This window comes from Dreissena polymorpha, chromosome 11, assembly GCF_020536995.1.
Source record: "Dreissena polymorpha isolate Duluth1 chromosome 11, UMN_Dpol_1.0, whole genome shotgun sequence".
NCBI lineage: Eukaryota > Metazoa > Mollusca > Bivalvia > Myida > Dreissenidae > Dreissena > Dreissena polymorpha.
In genome coordinates, this window is record NC_068365.1 from 23702582 (window position 1) to 23721066 (window position 18485).

An 18485-nucleotide genomic window follows, 5' to 3' on the forward strand; every position below is an offset into this window, starting at 1 on the left:
AATTTAAGCATTAAATTACTGAAGACACGGAGAACGAATAAATTGTGTTTAATGATCAGCTATTCGTCTGTCATGAGATAATCGATTTGTTATGATCCAAGGGTCAATGAAACACGGAATAAAAGTGCTCAGACGAATTTAAAATCGATTAAAACAAATGAATTAAAATAATAGGATCTTATATAATCAACCAGTGGGCGGGGTTTAATTTTGTTGCATTGCGAGTTCAGTTAGTCTTCAACTCGTCTGATATCAGCCCGTCTATATAACCCGAAGACTTGTCAGTTTTGGTGTTAATTTTCGGATTGAAGATATGCAAGACATAAGTATGGCGGGCAGAGACAAGGCAGCGAATCAACTGGAGGAGTACAAACGGGCTAAGGGGGTGAGTATAGACGCAACTGTGGGATTTCAAACGGGTTATTTTGTTTGACAGTGACCGATAATTCTTAATACTGAATCCTGTTTATGATAAGTTTTAAATGCGTTTATATATATATATATATATATATATATATATATATATATATATATATATATATATATATATATATATATATATATATATATATATATATATATATATATATATATATATATATATATATAAATGCGAACCAATTTAGAATGCAACATGATTAAATAGTTTCTGTCTCTAAGGATTTTGTAAACTGTAACTTCCTTTGAATTTTTTCATTATTCCACACTTAAGTTAATATTACAAAATTGTAAACGTATGTAAATTAAATACAATTGTCCATGGGCGGTCAATCACAGCATTGGTTGTAATGGTTTATTTTATTTTACATCATTGAAGACAGAACATTATATTTGAATAATATCCTACATACACAAATTAGAGCTTTACATTAACGTTAAATGAATTCATGTGCTCTCATGCATCTAGATTGATTCATTATTTAAAATTATCACGCTGTTTTTCTTTTCTAGCTGTATTGATAAAAATAAATTATTTGCAGATAAACACAATGTACACAATGACGCCCCTATATTCATTGATATGCGTTAGTATACCATTATACGCATTAATTGCATATTAAGTTAAAGAATCATAATTAAATGCATCTGTTTAATGTGTCAAGTAAAATCAGTCCTGCAAAATCAAACCAAATGCTATCGAAACACATTTCACAAATATGAGCATTGATACGGAGAGAATATATATAGGGATTCAGCCAGACTAAATTATGGCTGGGATGATTAAAAAGGAGCGGGACGACCTTCTTCATATCAAATTGTTCGAAGGTAAACTTTGTACACTGTACGTGACTTTATTGTGCTGTTCGCTCATAAGTACGTTTTTTGAGTCATCCATTTATCATATAATCCAGGTTCTTTATTTAACAAAGGTATGGTAATATGAAGTTAAACATATGTTGTTCTATGAAAATTGTCAATAGCAAACGCCCACATGATATAAGAAAATTGTCATATACAAAAGGATAGGACATATTTTAAAAGCATGGAGCAACAATAGGAAATAATGCCACATATATGTATAAAGGGTGGGACATAAAAATGGAAGGGTTCCCCTGACATTTCGCTTGAGTTTAATTATAATATATCTTTAGAGCCCAGACACCTTGACAACCGGTATCGGCTCCCCGGTGGGTAACAAATCAGCCTCAATGACTGTGGGGCCACGCGCTCCCCTGTTGATGCATGATTTCGTATACACTGATGAGATGGCACACTTCAATAGGGAGAGGATCCCAGAGAGGGTGGTGCATGCAAAAGGGGGAGGTAACCAGCCTAAGTATTAGTATGCGGTTGCATAATCTATGATGTGTCTGCCTATAGATAATGAGATTCGATTCTACCACATATGTGTTCAAAGCATTATTCAGATATTCTCATAAGACACAAAGCGCTGGTTATGTCTAGTAAATTAACTTTAAGACTGTTAAACAAGCTTAAAGCATTTGATGCAATCAATGTAGCATAGATAGGTATAAACTAACAAGTCAAGTAATGCTGTTGAAACGGCAAAGTCAGACATTGTTAAGTCTCAGATTTGTTCATTGTGAAAATGTGTCTCTTCATTTTCTCCAAACTTAGGTTATCAAGATTCATCTAGTAAAATTTCACTTTTCCGATTGAAAAAAGCTCAGTAATGTAGACATGCGTTTGTGAAACAATAACCTAATGTATAACGTGCAAACTTATTATACGAACTTATTAATGACTAACTTTACAAAGTTGTTTACATGATAATATTCATTTTTATAAACAGTTTTACTCTCGGTTGTTTAGGACATTTGAACATGTTCATAAAAGTAGCTCAGTAGCTTGTTGAGTATACCAATATTGTTCTGCTAAAATAAATCACATTATATTCATATCTGTAACTTTCATTGTGTTACTTGATGTTGCATCATCAACTGCTTTTGAGAAAAACATCTTATCATGAATGTTCCTGATAACAAAAAGTGTATGCTAGTATTTTTTTTATATCTTTTACATTATTTTTATGGTTAATATATAAGATAAATGAGTTACTTACTTCTGAATTTTATGTGTTGGAGCCATTAGGATTTGGAAAAATTGCATCGTTGTAAATAAAATTTGGACATTTGTTTGTCTTTGGTTGACAATTACGATTACATTGATAATGAACGTGTTTTTAATGTTACTAAGGTTCAACTTATATGGTTCCGAATTTCGAATTTGACCATACAAACATTAATTAAACATAACGAATGGACTATGTTGGGGTAACGTAAAAAAGTGGTTTGAACTTATTTGATATACTGCAATTATTCAAGGGCTTTTAAAATCTAGAATGGTTAAAAAATAACTAAGAACACGGTTTTATAAATAAGGTAATGCATACATTTTTGTGGTTATCAAAGAATGCTGACAAAAGTGTATTACGCAACATGGTTATGGTTTGTCTAAAATGGCAGAAATAGGATTTGACATCTTACACATTCAAAGGTTGTGCGTTTGTGTGAGTATGTTTAAAATACGCTCCCTGGTTTCGTGTTTTGTCTTCTGGTTTGGGATCATTTTCTTTTTTTTATCTAAACACTTACGTCTATTAAATTTACTTTTTTTAACAGAATGTTTATGTAGCTCTAAAATTATTTATCACAAAACATGCTGCGTAAACAGATCGTAAGCAATTGATTCTGTTTAAAATATACTTTTAAAGTCTAAATATTGAACATTATGATTTGATGTGACGAAACTTTTTTTAAAATACAATTAAATGGTTTTAACATTTTCATAAGAAGTGGCCATGACGATATAATGTAAAAAGTATTGATTAATGCAGCGGATCAAATGATATGATAACAACTCCCATTCTTAATTCAAACAAACAGTTCATGCTTTGTTGGTGATGTTCAATTGTTTCAGGTGCGTTTGGATACTTTGAGTGCACTCATGATGTCACCAAGTACACAAAACTCAAGCCATTTGAGTTTGTCGGAAAGAAGACGCCATTGGTTGTTCGATTTTCTACTGTCGGTGAGCAAAAATAAAATAGAAACCAATAGTGAATGGATATTTGTGCATGCAATTCCTTAATTTAAGATGAACATCTTTCTTGTTAAACAGATCCGTCGGAAACACTTCTCTGGCGTGATTGGTTTAAATCAAAATGTAGTTGAAGTTGAACCAAACGTCATTATCATCATTATAATCTTTATGGAACCTGTTATTATTGTATTTATTATGGTTGCTGTTACTTCAATAAAAACAGATGCACGATACTGCAAAATAAAAACAATGTATGCAAATATTATTTGTTTTCTTTTCCATGTACTTTCACGTCGTACTTTATATATGAGACACATGAATACATGATTTCTAGATCAGTAACGTATTTTGTCATTGTAACAGGAGGGGAGTCAGGCTCCGCAGACACGGCACGTGACCCTCGAGGGTTCGCTGTGAAGATGTACACTGAGGAAGGGAACTGGGACATTGTGGGCAATAATACACCCATCTTCTTTATCCGAGACCCACTCATGGTAAGACTGCAAATATTTTTCAGCATTACGGGAATGGTGCCGGGGCGCTTTGTAAGGGAAACATTTCGTCGTTTAGACTAAATTGTGAATTATGTTGTTTTTTCTTTCTTTTAAAATCAAAAAACCTTTTGTTTCTCTATATAAGCTAAGGTTCAATACTAGAAAGCTGGATATGGAGATGAATTTAATAGCTAATTAAAAAAAACCTTTAACTGTTGTTATTAATCAGCCTGTGAGGACAAAATATATATTAGTTGAAAAGTGTCGATTATTGGCTGAAAAAAACTTTCACAGTTGAATTATTGTAATGTGTAGATGATCATAAAGATTTGAAGTTTTCGCTGCGAGTTTTTGCAGAATTATGGTCAATTATCAGTTGTTTCCACGTTAAATATATAGATCTTTCTAATTTAAAAATTGTGTGTTTTCAACTCCTCTAACTGGCTGTTTATTTTCTAATTATCACAGCTAAATGTGTAGTTGATCATAATGGAAGGAATTTGGACTGCGACCAGTTTTGGCCATTCTTAATTGTATCAACCGAAGAATATTTAATAGATTTGTCCGTGTACACAAGTGCATTGTGGGGACACCAGTGTCTGTGACACATGTCTAGTTATTTAATTTTTCATCTTAACCAGACTTAATTAAAATATTAGTGTGTTTAATACGTAAGTTAAGTTGAGCTGAGTTTCGGCCATATCACTAACTGACTTTTGCCATTCAGTTTTCTTCTCATTTGATCAAAGGTAGTTATTCTACAGGCAAAAAACTCTGCGTTGAGATTGGTAAGGAACAACTACTCTTATGGGCTCCTGCTGCTGTTAATTATTCAATACAAAGCGTCATTTTTTTAGCTCCATGTCGATTTTTGTATCTAGAAGCTTTTCTTGTTTCTTGGACCCTTTAACAATAATTTTTGGTTTGGTGGTGTCGATGTTAAATACATATTAAATACTTGTTTGCACTCAATAACTGGAAATTAAATTGAGCATAGTAATCAAACTCCATAAATTGATACCTAATATCCAATGACTACAAATATAATTAGTGCGAAAATTCAATGTTCATGAATATAGCAATGGTTTGAGCTTAACATCTTGTTAAATAATTTAGATTGTGACATGAATCTGCAAGCATAAATCCATTGAATTGATACTTCATTTTTGAATTTATAACGGCTGAATCGGGTCAAGTTCAACAGACACAGCTTCCGAAATTAAAAATAAATAAATATTGTTTCAATATCAAGGTGTCGGTGCGGTGTCGTTTATTTTTGTTAAATATGATATTCTAAAATATTTGATTAAAACGCACTTAAATGAAGTTTAAACTATACAAACAACTTGTTTTAGAAAATGAAGCCGGAAACTGGGACAAGAAGAAGAACATTCGAGAGCGCTGTCCTCTGACAGATATTGTTAGTTGTTTTTTTTAACAACGGATACTGATTTTGTTGTATTTCAGTTCGCGAGCTTCCTTCACACACAGAAGAGGAACCCACAGACTCACCTGAAGGTCAGTATGACTCTTGGTAATCTCATAAATCTTGAACTACTCGTATTTGAACATCAAATGGAACTTTTACAACACAACACCATGTTAAAAGAAGCCTACCATTTTCACGAGTATTTTTTTAAGAGGCGTACTGATCATACGGTAATTGTTTTACGAAATTCAGTTGTCGCTTCCAATTGTTGTACGTTCTTCGGTAAGACAACGCATTCGTTTCGTAATTTTGGCATTTACAACACAAAAGAAATGTACCCATGGTACAGTAGTATAATAAATCGTGAAGTTCACTGAGCGGTGAGAGTTTAATTTGTGGACATTGAAATGTATGCGCTTTGACACCTAAAGGTAATCATACAAAATGCTTTTCATAATTGTCTAAATAAGTTTTTGGATTGTTTTCATTAATATTTTACTTCAAATTTGTTTTAACAAAAGAATTGTTATTTCTAACATCCACACTTCTGCTTGTTATGTATATGGTGCACATCTTCATAAAATGTAATAAAGACCCATACCAAATTGGAAATCATAAGCTAAAGGACCGAAGTGAAATGAGCTTCGAAAACACATTTCCACTTAATAACAAATTAACAATTTCCACATGTTCACCAAACTATGTGCACAAGCGCATGTTTTAGTAGCGTAAATGCACGTAAATGCATCTAATAAGCTTTCACGTTTCAAACAAAACTCTTATAAGCAAATCACATTAATGGTTTGGCTGCCAGTCGGGGAGACTTACATGTTTCACAAAAATATTTGCTTTCAAATATAACAAACCTGTCACAGTCAACGTTAATGACACTTGTAGGAAACGAGTTAAAATTCCACCATTTTTGCATAAAGTATACAGTAATTAGGCAATGGATCTAGTCTGTTTTGGGTACAACTGTGAAAAGCATGCATTTTTATTACCACTTGCCAAGAATGCAAAGTAATGTAAACGGACAAAAGAACATTTTGTAGACTTTGATTTAAGCAGCGTCGTTAAGACTTGGTATAATGCCATATACGAAAAGCGCAGCTCCTGACCAGTTTGCGACATCTAGCACTTCTGTCAGGAGCTATCTTTATCAGACGTTATAGCTGCATCAGATTGTACGGATGCAGAGGTTTATCTGGTGCTACACTGTCTGATATGTCTTAATCCCTATTTCAAAATGGCTAAGTTCATGTCAGAAAACGAATATTATAGGACATGGACATGTTTTGGGACTTCATCAGCCTGCGACCAGAGACAACCCACCAGGTGTCATTCCTCTTCTCAGATCGGGGCACGCCAGACGGTTACCGCCACATGAACGGCTACGGAAGTCACACGTTTAAGCTCGTCAACAAGGACGGTGAAGCCGTATACTGCAAGTTTCATTTCAAGGTAAGGCGTTATCTGCTGTGTTTAAGGGCCGTATATGAAGCAAGATTTAATTGTAAGTTACCAGTGTCTTTACAATCCCACCTCCGTCACCACCACCACCAGCAGCACTTGAAGGGTGACTTGGTCGATGGGACGTGATGCATCGGGAATTTTTTTTTAGTTGACGTCAGTCGTAGAGTCGGATCAAAACATGCAACACCCATATGGTCAAATAATGCATGTATACTTACATATTAGAATAATAACACTTATTATATATCCAATAAATTCATCAAATTGGCATTCTTCAAATGTACTAAGTGACCGTCCAATATTGGGTCCAAAAAATCAGTTTTTTCAATATTGGACAGTTGAGTACAAGTGCACAAAGTAATTGTTTCATAACGATAAAGGCTGTTACCGCGAAAGAGTGGTAAGATAGTGACGTATGAGGAAATTTCGGATTCTTTATTCTTATATTGATGAAATATTTTATCTTTAACATGAAGTACAAAAAACAAGTACCAAATTTTAACTGTTTTGTCAAGAGTCTTAAACTAAAAAATCAGATTGAGAAAGAAATAGCCCTCAGTAATGACACATTACAAATCTTTGAACAAAATGGAATCGGATTAAATTCTCATTATGTTTGTCCACTTATATACATTTCACTCAAACGTTAGTTTATATTTCTAAAGTATTTGTGTATATATTTTTTTTTTCAATCGTATAAGATCATTGTGAATATACAACAAAACACACAAGTCCAGTATGCTTTCTTCCGACTTTATACAACTCATCATTTTTCATAACTATTCTTCTGTTGTTCTTTTCTTTTCTCTTTAAAAAAATATATATTGGCATATCTTGTATAACATGTCTGAACTTTATTGCTTTGTACAATCACTATGCTGCATGATAATATACATGTATACATTGTATGTATTATATTGAATAAAAAAAGGAAATTTCGGATTTCGAAAATTTCGAAGAAAAGGATATAGAATAAAAACCTGATTTGACATTTGAACTGTGCAATGTGCCTGATGGCTCGTCCAAAATGATTTCAAACTGTGTGCGAGTCGAAATATATCTCCGTATTATACAGTGAAACGTCTAATAACCTATAAACATTTATATCAGGAATTATAGCTCACTTTGGAGTTTAACATAGTTTCAATTGGTGGTCTTTTCAAATGTTTTTTACCATGAAACCGTCATTAAAACTGCCCACGCCCCACATGTTACTTTGTTCATGCTGTCAACGGGATACATATAATTTACACACTGCACGTCCGTAAGTCCGTACGTCTGTCCACACTTTTCGGTGTCGGGATTCTTATTCAACCAATTTTTATCACCAAACGGTCTGACAAAAATATAGCTTATAACGGAGGTCAATTGCAATAACCTTCCAAATCCCACCAGACACGACAATAATTGGCATTGAATGGCATGAAATATGGCGTGGACACGATTATCGTTCTTTTACTTAACCAGTTTTTGCAAAACACTTTTTAATTTACAAGTTATCACATAATTTTAGAGCTTTGTTGAAACACCATTTCGTTAACCCATGCATATGTCTTATTCTAGTTCCCGTATTTCACAAACTTATTATTTACTTGTGTTATTAATGGAATAAATGATGTCTTTGTGTTGTCCATGCTGGTTAATTAATTTGTTATTTTTCAATACTCCGTGGATACTTTATATAATGTATTAAAAAAAGGGAATATTTTTTTGAAACTTTTTAAGGGCTATTTTACATCCGTGACTAACAGAATCACTATTTCTTCACAAAACAGCATTGGTGAATACAACGTCCTGCCATTTAAATCGTATATTTTCAGGCCCAGTGGAAAGTGTGACATGGTCATTGGGACATGTTAATCATATAAAAAGGGAGATAATAAATTGACCTGTACTACAAGTAGTGCTTTGGTACTTGTAATTACCGGTAGGCTACTAACATGTCAAGCCTCGTTCTTTCTGCATTAAGTTAATATAATAAACAATTCCAGGTAGACCAGGGCATACGGAACCTGTCTGCTGAGCAGGCTGCACAGCTGGCCGGCAGTGACCCCGACTATGCGATACGTGACCTCTACAACGCCATCGCAGATGGCAATTACCCCTCGTGGAGCCTCAAGATCCAGGTCATGACTTACGAGCAGGCTGAGCAGTTCCGCTGGAACCCCTTCGATCTAACTAAGGTAAGGTCATATAATTTTTTATTGTAATGTACTGCACTGCTCTTGTCATTTTAGCGAAATTTTGATGAAAATATGTGTAAGGAAATACATATTTAATGTATCTTGTTAGCTTTAAATGTGTATTATTCACAGAGATATTGATAAATGAAATTTATTTGACAATTATTATGATGATGATGATGTAAAAGTATTTTTTTCATAATCAAGATGATATTTGTCATGGTTGCAGATGTGGTGTTATTGGGAATTCATGTGGTTTTGGTCGTGGTGGTAGTGATGAGAATCGTGCTAAGAGTGTTCATTCCTAGGATTTTTGTGATAATGTTAACCTCACACAACATAACACCATTTTTAGAAGTTATTGAACTTGTTTCCAACTTAAGAATGGCACTCACTAACAACTTCTGCTATTATAAACAGATCTGGCCCCAAGGGGAGTTTCCGCTGATTCCTGTCGGCCGAATGGTGCTGAACCGCAACCCCAACAACTACTTTGCCGAGGTAGAGCAGGTTGCCTTCAGCCCATCCCACATGATCCCCGGGGTAGAATCAAGCCCCGACAAGATGCTGCAGGTAAGACCAGGTCCAACCTGATATATGGGTTAGATGCAAGCGCTGACAAGATGCTGCAGGTAAGACCGGGTTCCACCTGATACATTTGTTTCAGGCAAGCCTTGACAATATGCTGCAGGTAAGACTAATTCCAACCTGATATCTTTGTTACGGAAAAGCCCCGACAAGATGTTTCAAGTAAGACCAGGTCCTACGTGATATCTTTGTTAGAAGAAAGCACCGACAAGATGCTGCAGGTAAGACAAAGTTCCAACTGCTACCCGGGGTAGAAGCTAGCCCGGACAAGATGTTACAAGTGAGACAATGTCCCTGCTGTTCCCCGAGGTAAAGGCAAGCACTGACAAGATGTTGTAAGACCAGGTTTCACCTGTTAACTGAAGTAAAGGCAATCCCTGAAAATAGGATTTAGGTAAGACAAGTTCCCATAAGATAACAAAGGTAGAGGCACGCTTTGACAAGATGTTGTATGAAAAGTAGAAGTCATATCGAATCCCTGTCGTAGTCGCAAGTCCAAACAATATTCCACCTAATTCATCGGGTAGAGGCATGCCTTATCATTTTCTAGTAAGACTAGGTCACTGCTAATTCTTGGGGTAGTTTTTATGTCTGACAACACATTATATGTAAGTTAAGGTACCATCTGATCTCTGCGGTAGTGGCAAACCCATTAAAGATGCTGTCTGAAAGACCAGGTAAAAGTTGATCGGGTGTAGAGGCAAACCCTTACAAAATTTAGTAATTTTGACTAGGTCTTACTTGATCCCTGCGGTTGAGGCAAATCAACACAATGTGTTGAATGTAAGACCAGGTCCCTGCTGATATCTCTGGTACAGACATACCGTAACAAGATGCTGTAGATAAGACAAGGTCCCTGTTGGTCCCTGGTGTATAACCAAGTCGTAACAAGGTGGTGTTGGTACGAGTCCGATATCCCACCTAATTACTAGGGTAGAGACAAGCCCTGATAATATGTTGAAGATAAGATCAGGTTCCACTTGATCCCAGCGGTGAAGGCAAACCCTGACATAATGCGGTAGGTAAATCCAGGTCCCTGCAGATCACGGGGAAAGAGGCAATCCTAACGAGATGTTGTGTTAGTCCGCGATCCCCACTGCATATCTACGGTTGAGGCAAGTCTTGATAAGATGTTGTAGTCACGAGATTCCACATACTTCCTTGGTGGAGTCAAGCCCTAAAAATATATTTTAGGTAAGTCCAGGTTCCTTCTGATTCTTGGGTAGAGGTAGACCCTGGGTTAGGGGCAATTGTATCAGCTACGCCACTGCGACCTTTATGCAAATTGTATTAATATCTGCACCATGCTACATCTCGTTTAGTCATAAAATATAAATATCCTATTGTACACTTCAGCATAAATTAAATTTATGAAATGATTTAGATTATTTTTTTGGATTTAGTCCAATCTCACAGCCTCTTAAGGTTTATAACTTAAATCACAAGCTTTCATTAAATAGTCCGATGTCATGAACACATGACAAGTAATCTGTTTTTATTTTACTGTACGCTGTAATTGCTGGTTAAAATCATGGTATTGTTCATAACATTCTGGAAAAAAATAGCCAATGTAAGGATAAATGAAATATGCAAACTAGGAATTCAGGTTAAATTGAACTTAGACAAAAATATTTTTTCTGAAACAAGGGTCGACTGTTTTCATATCCGGACACCCATCGACACCGCCTGGGTTCGAACTACCTGCAGATTCCTGTAAACTGTCCGTACAACGCTCGCCTGAGAAACTACCAGCGAGATGGACCACAGACGGTTAATGATAACCAAGGTGAGTAAAATGTTCTTCGCCTGCGGCCGTGTAACAAAAAAAAACTTAAGTGAAATCTTATTCATCACTTTTAGAATTGTGAACAATAAGTGTCTTTCTATATTTGGTAGTAAAAAATTAAATTTTGTCCACTAAATTGTTTATTTATGTTGTATTGAAATAGCATTGAGTATTGTTTACCAACATGTGTATTCCTTGAACGTGCATATCTTAATGGTAATATTTAATTTGTAACGAGTTCAGAAGTTGAATAAAAGTGGCAATGAGTGTTGAACAGGTCTCGAAAACACGTAAATTAACTGGTTAATCAGACCCAATTGTGTTACTAAACATGATTGCTGTCTTGGTTTATCTGTAAGTTATCACAAGTAATGTGTATGGAACGTGCATTTACAATTTAGAGAAAAAAGGCGTTTTGAAAATTACATTGGATAGTTGTAGATTATCAATTAAATAATACTGCAAATGTTTGTCGGTGTTAAAAAAAATCAGTTAAATAGTCTACGTACACTTCAGCAGTTAATGGCGATTTAAATACATGTTTTCTCAAAACCACTACTAAATGATAATTTACAAAATAATAACTACTGTTTTTCAGGAGGTGCGCCCAACTACTTCCCAAACAGTTTCAGTGGACCAATTGACGACAAGAAATGGATGGAGCATATGGACAAGTATTCCATCGGGCAGGTTGGCCGCTATATTACCACAGACGATGACAACTTCACGCAAGTGGGCACATTCTTTAACAAGGTAAGCATTCTGTCTAGGTTGTGGATATATTGTTGCATTGTTATACATTTACCCAAACATAACTCGAACAACTGCTTTTTATCGAATTTACTGATCACTTTGTATTTCACCTCTGTCTATCCACGTCAATATCGTAAGAAACGTTTGTACTTTTACGGTATTTGACACACAATTATCTCTAACGGTCAAGCTTTACATATATTATTTATATTAGCAAGTGCCCTAGTGGGAAACAAACCTAGAAATCTGGGTTAATAAGAGGACGAGAGAGCACAAATGCCTTAATGGGCTCATCAGAGACTTAAGCCACATATTCAAATGGGTTCACCAAGGAAAAAGAAAAACTGCTCGGCCTCATGGCGGCCATTTTGTGAATGAATAGGAACCATATTTCACTTCCGGGATTGTGTTTCTCTTTAGTTTGACTGAGTGACTATGTTTTTGACTCGAAAAAATAGTGTCAAAACAAGTCGAGATATCAATAGAAACATAAAGATTCTGAGTAAATGTTATACAGTTTGGGAAGTAAATTTGGCATTAAGAGGGTTCTAACGCTTTTTTAAATATAAAATTTGACTCCGTGTTCTTCTTTTTGACCTCATGTGATTAAAATCGACTGCGGCCGATATAACATTTAAACAAAGTATTTATTATAAATTATTATTTATGTTTAATGAAGGTTGAAAATTGATTGTTGCCTCGTGCCTCGAGAGTATTAACAACAATTTTATTGAATTAAGCCGGTGACCTAGTTGTTGACCACATCTAATTCAGTTTCGAACTATTTTGAAATATGCAGAACGAGATCGTTTAATAAATGTGATCCCCAGGGTTCGGCAAAAAATGTGTCCACTATTGCCAAAAATCATTTAATTTTATGTGCCTAAGTGACCTAGTTTTTGTCAACGCATGACACAGTTTCAAACATGGCAGTGATAGCATCATGACAAATGTTTAACTAAACGTAGCCTTTAGACTATTTACAAGGGTTTTCTTTCATTTGACCAATCCATTTAGTTGTGTTTATCCCATTGACGACCTAAAGAGTAAAACATAACTGACGGAAGGTTAAATATGTAGTGTGTTCTTTAAGACACCATTGCTTAAATTTACCGAGTTATTTCACATTAAAAATTAAGGGGAAAATCTGAGACATTTACTTCAGCATTTCAGAGGCCGTCCATTTAGTATGTTCGAACACAATTACGGTCATTTGTACAAGCCTTCATTTCTTCAGGTCCTCTCGCCTGCTCTCCGCGAGAACCTAACATCCAACATTGCGGGTCACCTGATTGGGGCACAGGATTTCATTCAGAAGCGTGCCATCGGCAACTTTGCCAGCGCCGACCCAGTTTACGGACAGATGATACAAGAGAAGATTGACAAGCTCAAGGCACAGAAACAGGTATGTTCACCCTTGTGTTTTATGTATATTCTCAGCTTTTCAGTTGGGTTATCCGTTACTGTAGCTATCTGAGACATTGCCAGATTGGTAGTTTTGGCTTTTAAAAGAGAAATATACAGAACTTAGTTAATTACTGTGATTTATTTTATAACTCGTTTAGCTCCAATTAGGAAAGCAGTGTACACATTCTCCGTTTTAACGTTGGAATACAAATATAGTTTCGCTTCCTTTCTTAAACACTTGATCAAATAAATATTGAAATAAAGCTATGCTTTTTGTTACATTTAGAATGTTTATTTTGGAGACCTCTCCTATCCATACCTGTTTTTTGCATTTCGTAGATTTTTTTTCTATCAGTTTGATACAGCTGTTACATTGGTGGTTTATGGTATGTGCATGAATGCATCAGAAGTTGTGATTGTTCTGATTCTTCTTTCTTTTATACCTTATGATACAATATGACATTTCTGCAGTGAAAGAATAGCAGTTAAAAGATCAAATTGTTATTTTCACCGGTGAAAAGAACACATTTTCAGAACTCCTTTATCTATTTTTAGATTATCATAAATAATTTTATAAGTGCATGCTTATATTTCAGATATGGGCATACATCTTGTCAGATTTCTGTGATTTCATCGTGTATCATGCAATCTTAAAACTATTTAAATGTTCACCACGTGGAGATGCCTTGTTGGGTGTAAGTCCTGTGGCGCAAAGGTCATTTTCACACAGGTCAAATGGGAAAAAAAGTCATTATATAGGTTGTCCAGACTGTTAAAACATCATTCAGTAGACAATTCGAAAAGAAATGTACAGCATGTGGTTTTTCTCGTGAAAGGCCCGTATCCCTAGATAAAAGGTCAAGTTCATACTTTATAAATTCAAATTTATGTATGAAGTGCAAATACCAAAACGGTGCAGCTTATCTGGAAAATGACTTTCATTCATAAGACTTTTTTTAATAATAACTTACCAAAATATGTGGATATTGTGGTGATCGAGTGTCCCGCAAGACTTGTATCACTGGCTTAAACGTTAAGGTGGCTTTGGGAGGTGAAAATGTGGGCATAGTATAACTCATGCAGACTTAGCTTACTTCAACTACAATTTAAAAAACAACACGTCTCTCATGTTCTTCATTTGTAGAGAATATGTTGCACATAATCCCCATTTCTGGAGATCAGATTTAAAGATCAGTCTTTCCTTTCAACATTCCTTGTCAACCTAAATATACAAGTAGTTACATGACTGTTGTTATTTTAAGAAGATGATATTTACTTTGATAGTAACATAATATTATTATATTTCCAATAGAACAACTAAAGTCTAAATCAAACCCCCTTGAATGTGTTGAATTATCCATACGATTTTGATGAGTATGCAATTAAAGGCTTTAAAACATTTTGTTCAGGTGAAGATTGAAGCTTAGATAAGCTTTTGGATACAGTAAGTAGTGAATTTATTTTTATTTGTATTAATTAATTAGTGATAGTTGCATTGGGTCAATAGAGAAGTATCAGGCCTTATACCAATGTACAATTTTAGCTGACATTGCTGTTCTCATGTTTATTATTTTAATATCTCCCTCCTGCTGATAACACATGTCAAACATAAATTGTATTTAATTTTGATTTAAATGGATAAACCTGTTATAGAATACCTTATCGAACGTATTAATGTTCATAATTCTATGCAAGTAAACAGTCACTGCAGAATGTAGTGGGTTTTTTACATATTGAATTTGAAGTAAATAAATGTTTGAACAGTCGGCTTGTGTCATACCTTTTAAGCTGCGGAAATTTCTTGTAGATAAATCATTTGACTTGAACAGTTGTTTGTTAAATGTATTAAGATAGCTAAGATTGTGTTAGTGCTTTACCACCAAGAATAGTCCTGTGATATATCGAGGATGTGGAATTGGCAGCCTAAGCGTATTCCATACTTGCCTGTTTTACAACTGTCACTTATAGTAATAGTAATTGCCGTTTTCAGATGGCCGGATAAGTTGGAATACATGATTGAACAAATAAATGTAAAATAAGGGATATAAAAAAACACATGTGTGTTTTTGTTTAAAGTGTAGTTATGCATTTTGTACAATAAATGATTTTCTTTCTGTTAGTCATTTTATATAATTGCTTTTAAGATATTTATACGAATTATTAAAACTGTTAATAGTATTCAGCTCTTTTCCAAAATGTTATTGTCAAATAAGAGGAACTATGTTTATCCAATTATATTGCATATTTAAATGCTGATTATTGACAATATAATTATGCTTGTTGTATTTTTTTCAGGTTACAAGCGTGTCAGCACAGTCAAACATGGGATGATCAATCATGAAATTATTAATGTTAGAGCAGTAAATAATGCTTTATGTGACCAGTACATATTGGGTTGAAGTTTCTATTTACATAATTCTTATTTACATGTCCACTATTTGTCATTCAGCATTATTGTATGGTGATAAGGGTTTTGTATTAAGCATTTTCACGAAAACGTACATGTTTTATGATCGTATTGCTTTTTATACATCTTTGTCATAATATAACCGAAACAATTGCAATAAAATCATGTTTGAATTGACCTCCACTTTGATAGTATATAATAAGACTTAAATACACTAAAGGAAACATCCTCTTTGTTTAAGTCAAGATGTACGTGATTGCAATGTTGATGTCCGAATCATAAGAAAAAATAGTTCTAAGTTTGTATGATTTAATTAGTACTTGTGTATCGTACATATTATTGTGTGGCGCTTATTTTAGTTAAAATTTTGTTTATGCATTTTGTCATGCATTTAATTTTAGAATGTATTCAGAGTATAAATAGATCATTTTGTTAAACAATATTTAATAAAGGATTTAAGTATATATTCTATTATGTTACATCGTTTTCTGCGAAGATTTGGTCGTATTGACTACCTACATACTACAATGGTTACAAGATGCATTTTGGAGGTTTTCTGTTCCATGCCTTTGCAATTAAAGAAGCCATTTGGTAATCACGATTCTTAATGCTTAACAAGTGCTTTGGTAGCACAGTGTATACACAATTTTACTGGGTTTCACTTCAAGATAATGAATCATTTGGTGGTATAAATTCATATGAGATATAAAGATAAACTAAGAATACATACAATCAATATCTACCTTGGTTAAATGAAAAAATATTACTTGTTCAGAATACAATCAATAAATATTTAGTAGATCATTGCTTTTCTCTTTGAAGTCAATCGATTAGATTTTACATATTTGTGTTTCTACAAACCACAGAAACATATGCCAAAATATGTATAACTCGGTCATTAATTTACAATATTCTACTATCAATAAACCTTACGTTGTCCAGTAGCATGAACATTATCAATCTCCAATCTCAGCTGTAAGAATATTCATACATTCGTCCTTGAGCCATACTGAAAATATTTTTGAACATCAAATTGAGCAGGATGGTAAAAATGAACTTCAACATTGACAATATTTGTGATACAACCAACATTCTCCGTGCTCCGCCGAGTGGAAACTCATGTATCATCTTCTGAGTCGTGCTTTTAAGTTTAGAATGTTCATGATACATGGTACATTCAAGTCTTTGGTGTGGGTAAACTATTTTTAAATCTTGGTAAATGAAGCACAATTCTAGGGAAATTTCTGTTTTGATTTGATTCAATACTAACTATGCACCAAATTAACACTGATGCATTATCGACATGTAACACTTAATGCGTACATAAAGCCAGCATGGGACTAAGGTGGAAAACACCAGTGTTCACAATTTCATAACGTATATAACAGAGGGAAGTGCAAAATATACTGTACGTCTATAAATTAAGAGTTCGTCACGTTTTGTTTTGTTTAATACTGAGACGTGTTTGCTATTTTTTCTATTATGAGGCAAAATCTTATAATGGTCTTCAATAAAATGGTTTTATTGTTTTTAATATGTTGACATTAGAACATAAACATTAACACGTAGCTTACATTTAGGTGTCATACGCAATCGAACTCTCGCGTGGAAAGGATGTTAAGAAAAATTGGACATATAATATCCATAACAATTTTAAACAACCAAAATATAGAAATCTAAGCAAAACCTCTTGTCGGTAATTCAGAATCAGAAATCGTAGCTATTTTGAACAATACATTGAGCCAAAGCGACACTGAAGCCATCAATGGCCACACAACAGCACACACTCAACTACCATCAAAAGCAACACCACTTGAGTATGTTATTGCATATATGACCATACCTTAAACTTATTATATCTAAACTTAATATAAATCTGACTACGACTTAAATGCATTTGTGTCATTATGTAATCAGAATATAATACAATATGAACATGCTAAGTATTTGATGGTATTAATCAAACTGAAATATTTTATTTGACGCCAGAGTCATTATCTCAACATGAAGCATTCGTTTATGCTAATACTCGCTTTGTTGTTCTCCCTTAACTACAGATTGAAAAGAACCTGAACACAAACGAAGCTAAATGTAATTGCAAGATATCGGATTACACCGAACAATGATAATCACACATTAACACGCTTTTGAAACAACATAGGTGGTATTAAGTGTTTTGTCTATCATCTATCGAATATCAATTAAAGGCACCTTTTCATAGATTTTGGCTTGCATTGAAGTTGGTCATTAAATGCTTTATATCGATCAATGTAAACATTGGATATAAAAAGCTCCAGTAAAAAAAGAATACAATTAAAGAAAGAAATTAAACCTCAACTGGGCCCGAACCACTGACCCCTGGAGAAACAGTCTAACGCTTAGAACTCTCGGCCATCCGTGATCAAACAGTGAGTGATGCATTTTATACATTATATTAGTAATCCTCGTAGTGTCACAAAAT

The 18485-nt window shown here is 34.2% G+C and overlaps 1 protein-coding gene across 1 annotated transcript; it reads left to right on the forward strand.

The window, feature by feature from the left end:
* Positions 1-328: 328 nt before the first annotated feature.
* LOC127849695 (catalase-like) lies at positions 329-15948 on the forward strand. Its single transcript, XM_052382441.1, has 12 exons — positions 329-385; positions 1593-1764; positions 3382-3492; positions 3868-3998; positions 5466-5516; positions 6709-6888; positions 8892-9083; positions 9504-9656; positions 11319-11457; positions 12056-12210; positions 13448-13615; positions 15913-15948. Exons 1-12 carry the CDS (start codon positions 329-331, stop codon positions 15946-15948), a joined length of 1545 nt encoding a protein of 514 aa, XP_052238401.1.
* The last annotated feature ends 2537 nt before the right edge of the window (positions 15949-18485 follow it).

Coding starts and splice junctions, on each gene's coding strand:
- LOC127849695 (XM_052382441.1), top strand. CDS start 329: ATGGCGGGCAGAGACAAGGCAGCGAATCAACTGGAGGAGTACAAACGG. Junction 6,889..8,891: donor ACTGCAAGTTTCATTTCAAG/GTAAGGCGTTAT, acceptor AAACAATTCCAG/GTAGACCAGGGCATACGGAA. Junction 9,657..11,318: donor GCCCCGACAAGATGCTGCAG/GTAAGACCAGGT, acceptor TTCTGAAACAAG/GGTCGACTGTTTTCATATCC.